Source organism: Alosa alosa, chromosome 8 (genome assembly GCF_017589495.1).
Source record: "Alosa alosa isolate M-15738 ecotype Scorff River chromosome 8, AALO_Geno_1.1, whole genome shotgun sequence".
NCBI classification, from domain to species: Eukaryota; Metazoa; Chordata; class Actinopteri; order Clupeiformes; family Clupeidae; genus Alosa; species Alosa alosa.
The window spans coordinates 31,626,058-31,639,772 of record NC_063196.1 but is presented as its reverse complement, the minus strand read 5'-3'; the positions used below and the strand labels follow the sequence as shown (position 1 = coordinate 31,639,772).

Here is a 13,715-nt window from a genome sequence, read left to right as displayed (position 1 = left end):
TAGCATACAAATACTAATCTTGTTATTTTACAAACACAATATCAAAAAGCCTTCTTTATTACCAAAAATGTTAGATCACTTTAAAAGACTGAGAGCATACTGTGAAGTTATGTGAAGAGTTGGTATAAGAAAAGCATCCCTCTCCCTCATCTCTCCGAAGCCAAAAGACAAATATGGAAATCCCAAGTTTAGAGGGGCAGTCAGTAATTCTAATCCCATACACTTTTTGTCATTTTGAAAGATTGCTCCAAACAGTTCTCTACCAGCCAATGCTGAGTCGGGCCTTTGCCTTTTCTTCTCTAATATTCAAATGCGAATTACAGTGATACACCACAAACTCAGTTTGACTAACGTACTAAAGCGCTAATAGTTTTTCTATGCGCAGAAAGCGAACACTGTGCTTTGCCATATTGCATGGAATTTACTAGGATGTTAGCCTAGAAATCTAGACGCACCCTAGCAGCGGCAAATTCATTTGCTCAGCCTGTACGTCTAGTACCAAACCATAGGGATTTCTATTGGCTGACACCGTGGACGTCATCCAATCACAGCGCTCTATTTTGTTAGAGAGTCTTAAGGCGGGCTTAACAGGATAACGACAGTCCCGCGACGGTGAACAACAAGGAAGGTGGCTATGGCTTAACTTTATCTGGACATTTTATCTGGACATTTTATCTGGACATTTTATCTGGACATTTTATCTGGACATTTTATCTGGACATTTTATCTGGACATTTTATCTGGACATTTTATCTGGACATTTTATCTGGACATTTTATCTGGACATTTTATCTGGACATTTTATCTGGACATTTTATCTGGACATTTTATCTGGACATTTTATCTGGACATTTTATCTGGACATTTTATCTGGACATTTTATCTGGACATTTTATCTGGACATTTTATCTGGACATTTTATCTGGACATTTTATCTGGACATTTTATCTGGACATTTTATCTGGACATTTTATCTGGACATTTTATCTGGACATTTTATCTGGACATTTTATCTGGACATTTTATCTGGACATTTTATCTGGACATTTTATCTGGACATTTTATCTGGACATTTTATCTGGACATTTTATCTGGACATTTTATCTGGACATTTTATCTGGACATTTTATCTGGACATTTTATCTGGACATTTTATCTGGACATTTTATCTGGACATTTTATCTGGACATTTTATCTGGACATTTTATCTGGACATTTTATCTGGACATTTTATCTGGACATTTTATCTGGACATTTTATCTGGACATTTTATCTGGACATTTTATCTGGACATTTTATCTGGACATTTTATCTGGACATTTTATCTGGACATTTTATCTGGACATTTTATCTGGACATTTTATCTGGACATTTTATCTGGACATTTTATCTGGACATTTTATCTGGACATTTTATCTGGACATTTTATCTGGACATTTTATCTGGACATTTTATCTGGACATTTTATCTGGACATTTTATCTGGACATTTTATCTGGACATTTTATCTGGACATTTTATCTGGACATTTTATCTGGACATTTTATCTGGACATTTTATCTGGACATTTTATCTGGACATTTTATCTGGACATTTTATCTGGACATTTTATCTGGACATTTTATCTGGACATTTTATCTGGACATTTTATCTGGACATTTTATCTGGACATTTTATCTGGACATTTTATCTGGACATTTTATCTGGACATTTTATCTGGACATTTTATCTGGACATTTTATCTGGACATTTTATCTGGACATTTTATCTGGACATTTTATCTGGACATTTTATCTGGACATTTTATCTGGACATTTTATCTGGACATTTTATCTGGACATTTTATCTGGACATTTTATCTGGACATTTTATCTGGACATTTTATCTGGACATTTTATCTGGACATTTTATCTGGACATTTTATCTGGACATTTTATCTGGACATTTTATCTGGACATTTTATCTGGACATTTTATCTGGACATTTTATCTGGACATTTTATCTGGACATTTTATCTGGACATTTTATCTGGACATTTTATCTGGACATTTTATCTGGACATTTTATCTGGACATTTTATCTGGACATTTTATCTGGACATTTTATCTGGACATTTTATCTGGACATTTTATCTGGACATTTTATCTGGACATTTTATCTGGACATTTTATCTGGACATTTTATCTGGACATTTTATCTGGACATTTTATCTGGACATTTTATCTGGACATTTTATCTGGACATTTTATCTGGACATTTTATCTGGACATTTTATCTGGACATTTTATCTGGACATTTTATCTGGACATTTTATCTGGACATTTTATCTGGACATTTTATCTGGACATTTTATCTGGACATTTTATCTGGACATTTTATCTGGACATTTTATCTGGACATTTTATCTGGACATTTTATCTGGACATTTTATCTGGACATTTTATCTGGACATTTTATCTGGACATTTTATCTGGACATTTTATCTGGACATTTTATCTGGACATTTTATCTGGACATTTTATCTGGACATTTTATCTGGACATTTTATCTGGACATTTTATCTGGACATTTTATCTGGACATTTTATCTGGACATTTTATCTGGACATTTTATCTGGACATTTTATCTGGACATTTTATCTGGACGCGAAGAGCGGTTGTTTGAATCGGCGTTACCCGTCAACTTTGGAGGAGTTGAACTTGTGCTTTTCTTTGAAAGTTGAGCAACACAATGCACTTAAGTCATTCCTTTCGAAGAAGGATGTATTTGCCGTTTTGCAGACCGGATACGGATATGGTCGTAGCGCTGGCCTATTGCATGCCTAGGCAGTTTGAAAGACAATTCTCTGCCCGCCCCTTGGATTAAGCGAGGTGAATGGTTCGATTCCAGACTATACATTTCAATGATATAGGATGGCCCGCCAGGCTACTAGGATGTCACTTCATTCCGTAAAACAGCGCTCATCACAGCCCGTCTCTACGCAAGTGCGTGCCCACAGCGGAGTTAAGTGATTGCAAGATTAAAAAGAACCAAAGTTTACGGTAGTGATCATACATGATAATAAGATGTCAACAAGCAGCGACATACTTACAAACTCTAACTGTTTACTGCACATAGGCTAGACTACAGCTATGACTGAATAGCCTAGTGTAGCAGTTTGGGAAGTGGATGTTGTGAAAGTGAAAATACAATATTAGAAAGGCAAACAAAAGTTAAAGTTGCTTTTGACATAGTAGCCTACAATAGAAAACTGATGCTCTGAATACTGATTCAGCTGTCTCTGAGAGTTTCTCTTATTGATGCATTTAACCCGGAATTTGGATTACACCTGCTTTTAACAGGCAGAAGTTTTTCACCGCATTGGCTACATATGGCGGAGTACCTCCTCCCCTGTGTTTTCATATGTATATGCATCAATGCATATGAAAAAAAGTTCCATGGCAAAATGTTCAAATGTATCATGAAAGTCGTTTTTGTATAATTTTTTTTTGGATATTGGATGTGAGAACAAGAAAATGGTTGTTCCATGACACAGTGCATTTAGTAGTGTGTGAATGTCCCACACTGGGAAGCATTATAGTTTGATACTGCAGCTGAAGTTAAACTTGAAGAAGAATCTGTCTGTTAATTTTTAACAGCCATTCCATTATTGAAAAGTTGATTCAATTTCTATGTTAAATTGTTCAACTAAAGAAAAGATATAAAAATAAGTTGTGTGTGCTGTAAAGTGGTTAGAAACAATCGGAAATTGGAATCAAATCGGAATCAGCCCAGAAAATTTAAATCGATGCATCTCTATTAGCAGTGTTGGGAACGTTACTTTAAAAAAGTAATTAGTTATAGTTACTCACTACTTGTTCCAAAAAGTAACTGAGTTAGTAACTGAATTACTCTGATAAGAGTAACTCGTTACCAGGGAAAGTAACTATTTGCGTTACTGTTACACAAAAAAAAGTTGCTATATGTCAAAGAATTTGGATTTTTGAGCAGTTTTGAGCAGCCGGTTGAAATTAGAACAGACAGGTGTTTGTAGGCTACATAACTTTCGATAGATAGATAGATAGATAGATAGATAGATAGATAGATACTTTATTGATCCCCAAGGGGAAATTTAAGATATTGCACATCGACAGACCTAGGCTTGACTTCAGCCTGTGTCAGGTTTTTGTTGCGAGGCAGAAAGATCTAGCTTTTGCTGCTTGGAGGACTTTGCTCCGAGTCCTTCTTCGCTAGTGGGTGGCGAGCTATCATCTGTGGTGGAGGTATCGGTGTTTTTGGCCACTAGCTTCAGATGCGTGTGTGAGATGCTTCATTAAATGAGTTGCTTACAACAGATGTCGACAAAGTCTTCGCTACTGGACATAATGTACACATTACATGCTCGTTCTTGCCTTGATGAATTTGAAGTAGTGCTTATATCTCCACCTTGAAAATGCCAACTTTTCGGATTGCTCCTGACCTCTGCTGTTTCGTCGAATCTCTATTTTAGCTGTTGCGTGTGTGTGTGTGGCACGTGTGCTGGCAAGTGTGTAAAAACACTGGCTCTGATTGGCTATCATGCAACATGACTCTGCCTTAGCCAATCATAATCGCTTACGTCGTTATTAACCCACCTCCTCACTAGCTGTGAGCCAGGCCTGGAAAATGGATGCCTTTTTCATTTTTAATGCATACTAACAGTGATTATGCCATAGATATAGAGTTTATAAGGAGTATGGCATGTTATACAAGAACCCTGTATTGCAAACAATAGAAAGAGAACCTATCAATCAGTGGAACACACCATTTTTGCTGTTCCTGTTGGGTTTCAACAGCATCTTGGAAAGGAGAAGTTCCTGACGAAGTTGCAGCACCTCCTCCTGTAGGCCCTCAGCTTTCATCTTCCAGGACTGCTCAAGATGGTTGAACCTGCAAGCCAATTGCTCCGCATACTGTCTACCACTTTTCCCTGATGGTCTGGCTTTAATGATGGCAACTGCCACAGCAAGTTTAGTTGATCTTGTGTACCATATTTTGATAGCATTCCCTGAGCACAGAAAGAAAATTACAAACTGAGTTACAAATAACAGTTAGCCTCATGCATCATAGTCAATGTGAATAACATTTGCATAACTTTAAGACTTCATAAAATGGCAAACCTATATTAAACTAAGAATAGTGTTTGGAAGCTTCTAAAACACTTTATATTAGATTTGATTAAGAGCCTACAGACCTAGGGTCAGTTTCCCTGAACAGTTCATGTTTATAAGCTGCAACATTAAAAAAAAAAAAAAACCTTGTCACTTATCAAAATGTAGCCTCTTTGTTCATCACAGTTAATGTTGTAACATTATATAACAACACACTAACAGTTACAACTGGCTATTTGGTGCAAAACCTTGCCACTGTAAGTTACATCACAGTCTAATTATGTATCACAACTCAAACCGAATTCAGTAGGGAAGAAATAATGACAGTGATTTAGAGATGTCTCACTGTTAGCGAGGAAGACTGTTCTATGACAGCTACTAACGTTGAGAAAGTTAGTCATGGCTATCTAACAATAATATGCTAACGTTATCGTTACACCAGCTTGGTAAGGATCACCACATAATTTAAACACCGGGTTATAACCTGCACTTTAATGTTATATCAATGTGAATTTGTAATTATTTATTTCTACGTAGCCAACTTAATCGCTGAGAAAACCTCTATTAGAGACTAGATGCTAAAGCTGTCTTAACGTTAGCCATCTAGTCGAACTGGCTGATTCTAGAATGTCTATCGACTGGTCGGTTAACGTTAGCTGTCAGAGCTAGCAAAGGTGAAGTGGACACAACAGCATGAGTTTTACAGGACTTACCAGATAAAGATTGTTTAGCAGAGGCATTATCCATCTCTGATGAAGCATTTGTCTTCATCAACTGAAGTTAGTGTTACCCTTATTGTGTAGAAGCATTACAGCAGATAGTTTCAAATCAGTCTAGCTTGATAGCATAGGTGGGCAAGGGAAAGCAAACGGTAAAGAAAAAACGTTCTTCAACCCTTTACTGACGCATGCGCATGCAGTAATCGACAGTTTTGCCAGGTGCTGACAGAGCTGCCAAGTGCAAACAATTAGGTACATAATTATAAATAATAAGTTAGGAAAATGTGTTTACCATAATTGAGATTGTGTGTTCTGTTTTTCATTGTTTACCTGGCATATAGCAGTGGGAATAAAACATTTAATTTGTCTTTAATTAATTTTAATTTAGTGTCTCTTCCTAGCCAAAGGTAGGCTAGGCTAGGCCTACTCTGAACCATCTGCCTGATAGGAAAAGCTGAAAGGAATGTGGAGGCGGTGTGAAGGATTCTTAATGATGGGTCTCCCTTTTTCAACTGTAAAGGTCTGAAATACTACCTATAGACAGGGAGTCCCCGTCTGTCTGGAGGGCCACCAAGGTCATGTCATCAGCATTATTCAAAAAGTGAAGTTCCATTGTTGCAGGTGATTTCATTAAGGATTTGGAGAAAAGAATGGGTGACAAAACACAGCCCTCTGGGAACCTAGTATTTAAAACAATGTTGCTGAATTTAAAGCCCATCTTTCAAGATAGATAGATACTTTATTGATCCCCAGGGGAAATTCAAGATGAAGACCCCTGTGAAAGAATGTGTAGATAAATAGTGTAGTAACTCGATTTGCGAGAAAAAAAATGGAGTCAGACGGTGAAGAGGTTGCAGTAGTCAACTCTTCCGATGGGCCATTGCCGTATAATTATGAGCCGCCTAGGAGAGAGAGGGGTCAGGCAGAGGGGAAGGGTCAATGGTCAGAGGAGAGAGATAGGGTCTCCAAGGGGGCCTCAGAACTCAGTAACGAAAAATAGCTGGAGGGTTTTAATATTATTTGCCGTTCATAGTTCCACATACTTATCACACATACAAAGTATGAGCTGATTTGGCCGACCCCCATCTTCCAACCTCTGCCTGGTTTTGCCTGGTTTTCTCGTGTAATGACTCTTAAGATAAACCTGACATACGAAATTGGAGCATCAAGGTGCCTAGCCACGGTGTCCAGAAGACTTAGCATCCTCAAGTTTCCGTTTTGCCTTGAAGACAAATTGGAGCCGGTCAACACTGTCTCCCACCTTGGTGATAAGCCCCCCCAGTGATCAACCTCTCCATGCATTCGCAGAAGATCGAGATAAGTTCCACAGGCCTGAAATCATTTATGGCTTTGGCATTGGGCTTCTTGGGAATAGGGATGATAGTTGACTCTTTAACTCCATGTCTGGAGTTGGTATTCAGGAAAAAGGCTGAAAAGGTTGTCACTACACCATCCAGCTGAGCTTCAAACTCTCTTCAATATATGGCCCTAGCCCATCCAGTCCACAGGTTTTCCTCTTAGAGAAGATGGAAACAATCATCCACTCACAACTTCTACAATCTTCTTTTGTGACAGACAGAGGAGTACAGTTAGCAGTGCTGCTCAACACAATCAATGGTGTCAGTGTTAAACAACAAGGATGTGGATTTTCTTTGGAATTGAGTGAACAACTGCATACAGTATAACCTTTGCTCACAAGAAAGATGTGTTTGCTGTAGTGCTGAAAATATTTGTTAAGGTTTAATTGCACTTCTGCCCTCTGGAAATTGGAAGTGAATGAAAGGTCCCCAGACCCAGTTGAACTGAGATCAGGGCTTAAAATGCAATAAAAGCAATACAAATGTCTGTGCCTGAAGTTAGACATATATGAGGATGTCATATACTGTAGTCTCATTGGCTATTTAAATTTTAAGCATACCAGCTCACACCTGAATTCAGGCACGGTGCCTGAACACTTTAAGCCCTGTGAGATATGAGAATTGGTCTACTGTACTCTGGTATACTCTGTAGCTCCAATACATACCAACATCCCTGAACACACACACACACAAACACACCACCCACAGGCAGGCAGCAGCAATGGATCTCTGAGCTGTTACCAGGGGCAGAGACAGTCCAGTGTTGTGAGGAGATGACCCCTATGCAGTCATGCAGCATGCCAATGCCATGACAACAAGCCACTGCTATGTTATTTGTGCTATGTTGCATATGTGTCATCATTGTGTTAGTAATTTGTCCACCATTACTTTGTTCAGTGTTCACCATGGAGATTCTTACTAGTTGTGTATACCATTTTATCACTGTGGATATTCAGTTTGTATGTTAAGGTATTATTCAAAATGGCCCGGGTAACACCGTTACTTAAGAAAGCTTCTCTCAACCCTGCTCAAGTCGAGAACTACCGCCCTGTCTCACTACTGCCTTTCCTATCCAAAGGCATTGAACGAGCAGTCTCCAAACAGGTCTCTGACTTCCTTTCACAGAACAACCTTCTGGATCCAAATCAGTCTGGGTTCAAAAGCGGCCACTCTACTGAAACGGCTCTGCTGTCTGTAACAGAAGCCTTAAAGAAGCCAGGGCTTACCGCCGGTCATCAGTACTCATTCTGCTTGACTTATCGGTTGCCTTTGACACGGTTAATCACCGTATCCTTTTCTCTATACTCGCTGACATGGGAATCTCTCGGTTCTGCTCTCTCCTGGTTTGAATCCTACCTCACAGGACGCTCGTTTAACGTATCATGGCTGGGTCAGCTATCCGCACCTCACCATCTCACCACAGGGGTCCCCCAGGGCTCAGTGCTGGGCCCCCTCCTCTTTGCTATCTACACCACCTCCTTGGGACAGATTATCCGTTCACACGGCTTCTCATACCACTGCTATGCAGACGACACACAGCTCTATCTGTCCTTTCCACCTGACGACCCCCTGGTTTCAGCACGGATCTCGGATTGCCTTTCAGACATAGCTACATGGATGAAGGCACACCACCTCCAGCTGAACCTCTCAAAGACTGAACTGCTGGTCATCCCAGCTAAACCTACCATACACCACGACATCAACATCAAATTTGACTCCCTGTCTGTTTCACCGACCAGGACTGCAAGAAATCTAGGAGTTGTTCTTGACAACCAACTAAACTTCTCAGATCAGGTTGCCTCAGTCGCCCGGTCATGCCGTTTTGCACTCTACAACATACGGAAAATCAGGACTTACTTGACTCAAGATGCTACCCAACTTCTGGTTCAGGCAATAGTCATCTCACGACTCGACTACTGCAATGCCCTCCTGACAGGTCTCCCAGCCTGCGCAGTGAAACCACTTCAGATGATCCAGAACGCGGGCGGGCGCCTGGTCTACAACCAACCCAAAAGGGCACATGTTACCCCGCTGCTCATCCAGCTACACTGGCTACCTATGGTGGCCCGCATCAAATTCAAGTCTCTAACGCTTGCCTACAAAGTAGTCTCCGGTTCTGCTCCCACCTACTTGAATGCCCTCATACAGACTTACACTACCTCCAGACCGGCGGCTCCTCTGACGAACGACGCCTAGCTCTACCACCGCGGTGCGCTCAAGCCAATCCAAACTTTTCTCATCTGTTGTTCCTCGTTGGTGGAACACACTGCCAGTTCCTACAAGGGCAGGGACATCCTTTTCCACTTTCAAAAAACTCCTGAAGACCCAGCTCTTTAGAGAACATCTACTCTCATAGCAACACTTACAACAAGTCTTACTGATCCTAGCACTCACCAGCTGTTTTAAACTGACAAGTAACTGTTAAAAACAGCACTCACCGACGCACTTATTCCTACTGTACTCTAATGTTTTTTTAAACTGTCCTAAAATTGTGAGAATTGTTCCAAAACATACTGTTTACCATGTTGTTAGTCGCTTTGGTTAAAAAGCGTCAGCCAAATGTAATGTAATGTAATGTAATGTAATTATTCAGAATCAGGTTTTTTTTGTACTTGTATTATAGGTCTTATGGTGTGTCCACTGTCCATATCATATACATTTGTATCAATACAATAGGCTCCCTTGCAGTAATCCACATGTTTTTCTCCGTCTATTGCAGGCAGTCTGTCTATGGGTGCGAATGAGCAGTGCCTTCAGCAAATATTCGCTCACCGCTTCTGTGCGGATGATTAATCTAGTGTTAACTTGACAACTATTAAGCCCTTGACTCTCTGCTTGACTGCTAAGGTTTAAATGAGACGGCGTTATGACCCAGTGGAAAAAACGCACATGACCGGAGAAGGAGAACCTGTGCCATGCCCACGCATAGCCGGCTTGCGCGCTGACAGAGCGAACCTAATAAAGCTGAGTGAGAAGCCTGAGTCGCATCATTTCCGAGAACTTCTGAAGTGATAGGGGATCGCCATCTAACAACAGAGAATGGATACCACCAGAAACATTAAGAGCTATATATAGAGTACAAACAGTATTGTCCAATTTCACTCGGTTTCTTTTACGCAGACTTTGGGTATGGGTTTTCAGAGCAACTGAATGAATAACCGAGTAGTGGAAATGTATGAAATGTTGGTGTACACGTATTCTTCAATCGACGACAAATGGAGTAATAGTTTACAAAAAGAAGATGGAACGAAGTAACCCAAGCTAAAGTTTGTTCGTTTTTCAATTTCACCTATCTAAACGCTGGACACAAATTACACGCTTCAATGGGGTCAAGATGACAAGAAAATGCGTTTTTCTGTGTAAAAATGTATTACGAGGAACCCCTGTGAGAGGAGATATTTTAATACATGTACAAAGGTTATAAACGCTATCTCAAACATCTGTCAAGCGGAGGATGGAGCGTTCTAGTCAGTTCAAGCCAACGTCTGTCATTGGAGAGTTATTAAACATATCAAGCAACGATTCGAATTCAAATTACACTCCAAAGGCAGTGGAAAAAGAAGCAAATCTTGCGTTTCAAGCGAGTGTTGCTATTATATTAGCGTTATTAACTTTTGCCACAACATTATCAAATGCTTTTGTTATTGCCACAATTTATCAATCAAGGAAGCTTCACACGCCAGCAAATTTGTTAATTGCATCCCTAGCAGTGACAGATTTGTTGGTTTCAATTCTGGTGATGCCAATAAGTGCTCTGTACACGGTGAGTCAAACATGGACGTTGGGGCAAGTTATGTGCGACATTTGGTTATCCTCAGACATAACATGTTGTACAGCATCTATATTACACCTGTGCGTTATTGCTTTGGACCGTTACTGGGCAATAACTGATGCGGTAGACTATGCCAAAAAACGGACCTCGGCGCGCGCAGCAGGGATGATTGCTACTGCCTGGGTGATCTCCATCTCCATCTCTCTACCTCCATTCTTCTGGCGTCAGGTCAAAGCTGAGGAGGTGACTAGTTGCACCGTGAACAGTGATCACATTTTTTACACTATTTATTCTACTTTTGGTGCGTTCTACATACCAACGCTTCTTCTCATAGCTCTCTATGGCAGGATATACGTCGAGGCTCGGAAGAGAATCTTGAAACAGTCGCCTAAAAAAACTGGGAAACGACTCACTTCGGCTCATTTGATCACTAACTCACCAGGGTCTGTGGCATCCACTACGTCTCTGAATTATGGAACGCATGAAACATCGTCCTGCGACACAATTTCATCAGCCAATGCAAACCAGGTGAAAGTCACTGTGTCGGATTCCCTTTTGGAAAAGAAAAGAATCTCGGCTGCCAGAGAAAGAAAAGCAACCAAAACTTTAGGCATCATTTTGGGGGCCTATATAATATGCTGGCTTCCATTCTTCATCTACACGTTAATCGCAGGGATGTGTACAACCTGCCCTTTTCACCCTGAGCTATTTGACGCTTTCACCTGGCTGGGCTACCTTAACTCGTTAATAAACCCAATCATTTATACCATGTCCAATGAGGATTTCAAGAAGGCATTTCACAAACTCATATCCTTCAAGTGCTGCAGGGGTTGACCTTGCAGCCCAAACTTATGCTGGTTATTATGTCCCATTTGTTTGTTTTTTTTCCTTCTGTGATGTGAGTGAGCTCCAACAGGAGTATGTTTGCATTTGTTGCTTCTTATCCACTGAAACACAAAAATAATAAACAGGTAATAAGAATTCATATGTATATTCACTATTGATACATGGTAAATGTAAGGATATGTTGGATATTCACTTAAGATCTAACTTGAAAATCCATAGATACTTTATCTTAAATTACAAGCATGCATGTTTTGCAACGGTCAAGTAAATCCTGGCAAAACTGAAACCTCATAATTTGTGCCACTGAGAAACAGCATTGTGCTTGTGAGAATGATCTTCACCAAAAAAAGATAATCAATACCAATCCAACAAATGGGGAAAATGATAACAACCTTCAGCGGATCAAAATCCATTTGCCTGTGTGTGTGTGTGCGTCAGAGAGAGAGAGAGCTCTTACACCCCATCATTTAGTGTAAAACGGTGAGGCATAATTATGTCCTCATCCTCAAATATAGGTCTTCAGCTTTGTCATATCTGTCACACCTACTCATTTTGTACAAACCTTATACTGTAGCCCTCTCAACAGAGAATGTTTGCCAACCCTTTTTTGATGATCAGTGATTAGGATTGTCTGTGTTTAAGCAATATTTTGTGTTTGTATGAATGTTATTCATTACATCAAACAGTTGTATGTGGAGTATTACTTTCATATGAGGTCTGTTGAACTGTGAGTTAAAAAAAAAACACAACCACAGAAAACACAAACAGAATGCCGTCTGAGACAGCCTACTTTACTGAAAATGCCAAACTTGTTTTGTTTTTGAACACTCATCCTGGAGAGTACTATCCATTATACTTGGATTTATTTTGTTCAAAGTGTAAAACAGAGGAGCACAACCAACTGTATTAGAGATCTCACACGAACTGCCCTGGTGTGCCTAAACCCGAGACAGACAGGGATGAAAAAAGTATCAACCAAGGGAGGAATGTTTCTCCTGCTCCATGGGGTGGTGCATAAAGGGCTATAGCCCCTTGTTATGGATATCATACTTCATCAAAATGACTGCTGTACTATAAATGCTTGTCTGCAAATAAGCAATGTATTGTGAACTGCCTTGGATGTGTGGGATTAGACCCATCCACATAGAGTAAAAAATACTGCTGCTATCAAAAAAGACAATAAATAAAATTTGATCATACATTTGAGGGATATGGTAATTTTATTGAGGCGGCGGGGTTAAATAATGGGGATTAAGGGGGATTTAATAGGCTTGCTCTTGTGGAAAAACTCACAGGGATTGATATCGAATAAAGATTAAGAGTGTCTGCCAACACGTTAAACAATTGTATGACTATGGGAAAAAACTATGACTGGACAGGATGAGCAAATGAGAAAGACCATCATTTTGCTTTATTTCAACACTCCCGCAAATCCGCATCAAATTGCAAAAAAAGGCAATTGACCAGTCATAGTTAAGGAAAATAATAAGTCAGAGAGTGGCAGTGCTGTATAGGACAAAGGTGGCTCAAAAAATGTAGACATGCTAAAATGGTTGTTTTATTACTATCCTTTTTGCTATGATGATGAAATCAACCATGGTGAAAAATAGGGTCAGATTTTTTGTACGCCTAGTGAACCTTTAACAATGATTTCCCTTCAAAGCGAAGCCCTATATTCTCTCTCTGTGTTAGATTGAAAAGGGAGAAAGTATAAGTATGATGAGAAAGTATGTCTTATTGTCATCCAGAAATCTGCAGCTTTGTGCAATATCGTAATCTAACAAAAACAAAACAATAACACCCTGCTCTCTCTCTCCTTCTTGCTCTCTCTCTCATTGGAACAGATGTGGCTGAAATCTAGTGAAGTTCATTTAAAAAACTATAGATAAGAG

General features: G+C 39.8%; 2 protein-coding genes across 3 annotated transcripts in view; one reads left to right on the top strand and one right to left on the bottom strand.

Moving 5' to 3' along the window:
• mei4 (meiosis-specific, MEI4 homolog (S. cerevisiae)) overlaps positions 1-6,015 on the bottom strand; it is a 51,246-nt gene extending 45,231 nt beyond the window's left edge. For both annotated transcript variants that reach the window (XM_048250749.1, XM_048250750.1), the window contains exons 1-2: positions 5,842-6,015; positions 4,783-5,025 (exon numbers count right to left, since the gene is read on the bottom strand). In XM_048250749.1, the coding sequence (XP_048106706.1) occupies positions 4,783-5,025; positions 5,842-5,899 (301 nt within the window). In that variant the 5' untranslated portion in view covers positions 5,900-6,015. The remainder of the gene's footprint in view (positions 1-4,782; positions 5,026-5,841) is intronic.
• Positions 6,016-10,186: 4,171 nt separating this feature from the next.
• LOC125299267 (5-hydroxytryptamine receptor 1B-like) lies at positions 10,187-13,024 on the top strand. Its single transcript, XM_048250478.1, has one exon. It carries the CDS (start codon positions 10,660-10,662, stop codon positions 11,809-11,811), a length of 1,152 nt encoding a protein of 383 aa, XP_048106435.1. The 5' UTR covers positions 10,187-10,659; the 3' UTR covers positions 11,812-13,024.
• Positions 13,025-13,715: the final 691 nt, after the last annotated feature.

Excerpts from the sequence above, each read along its gene's own strand:
- LOC125299267 (XM_048250478.1), top strand. The coding sequence starts at position 10,660 with ATGGAGCGTTCTAGTCAGTTCAAGCCAACGTCTGTCATTGGAGAGTTA.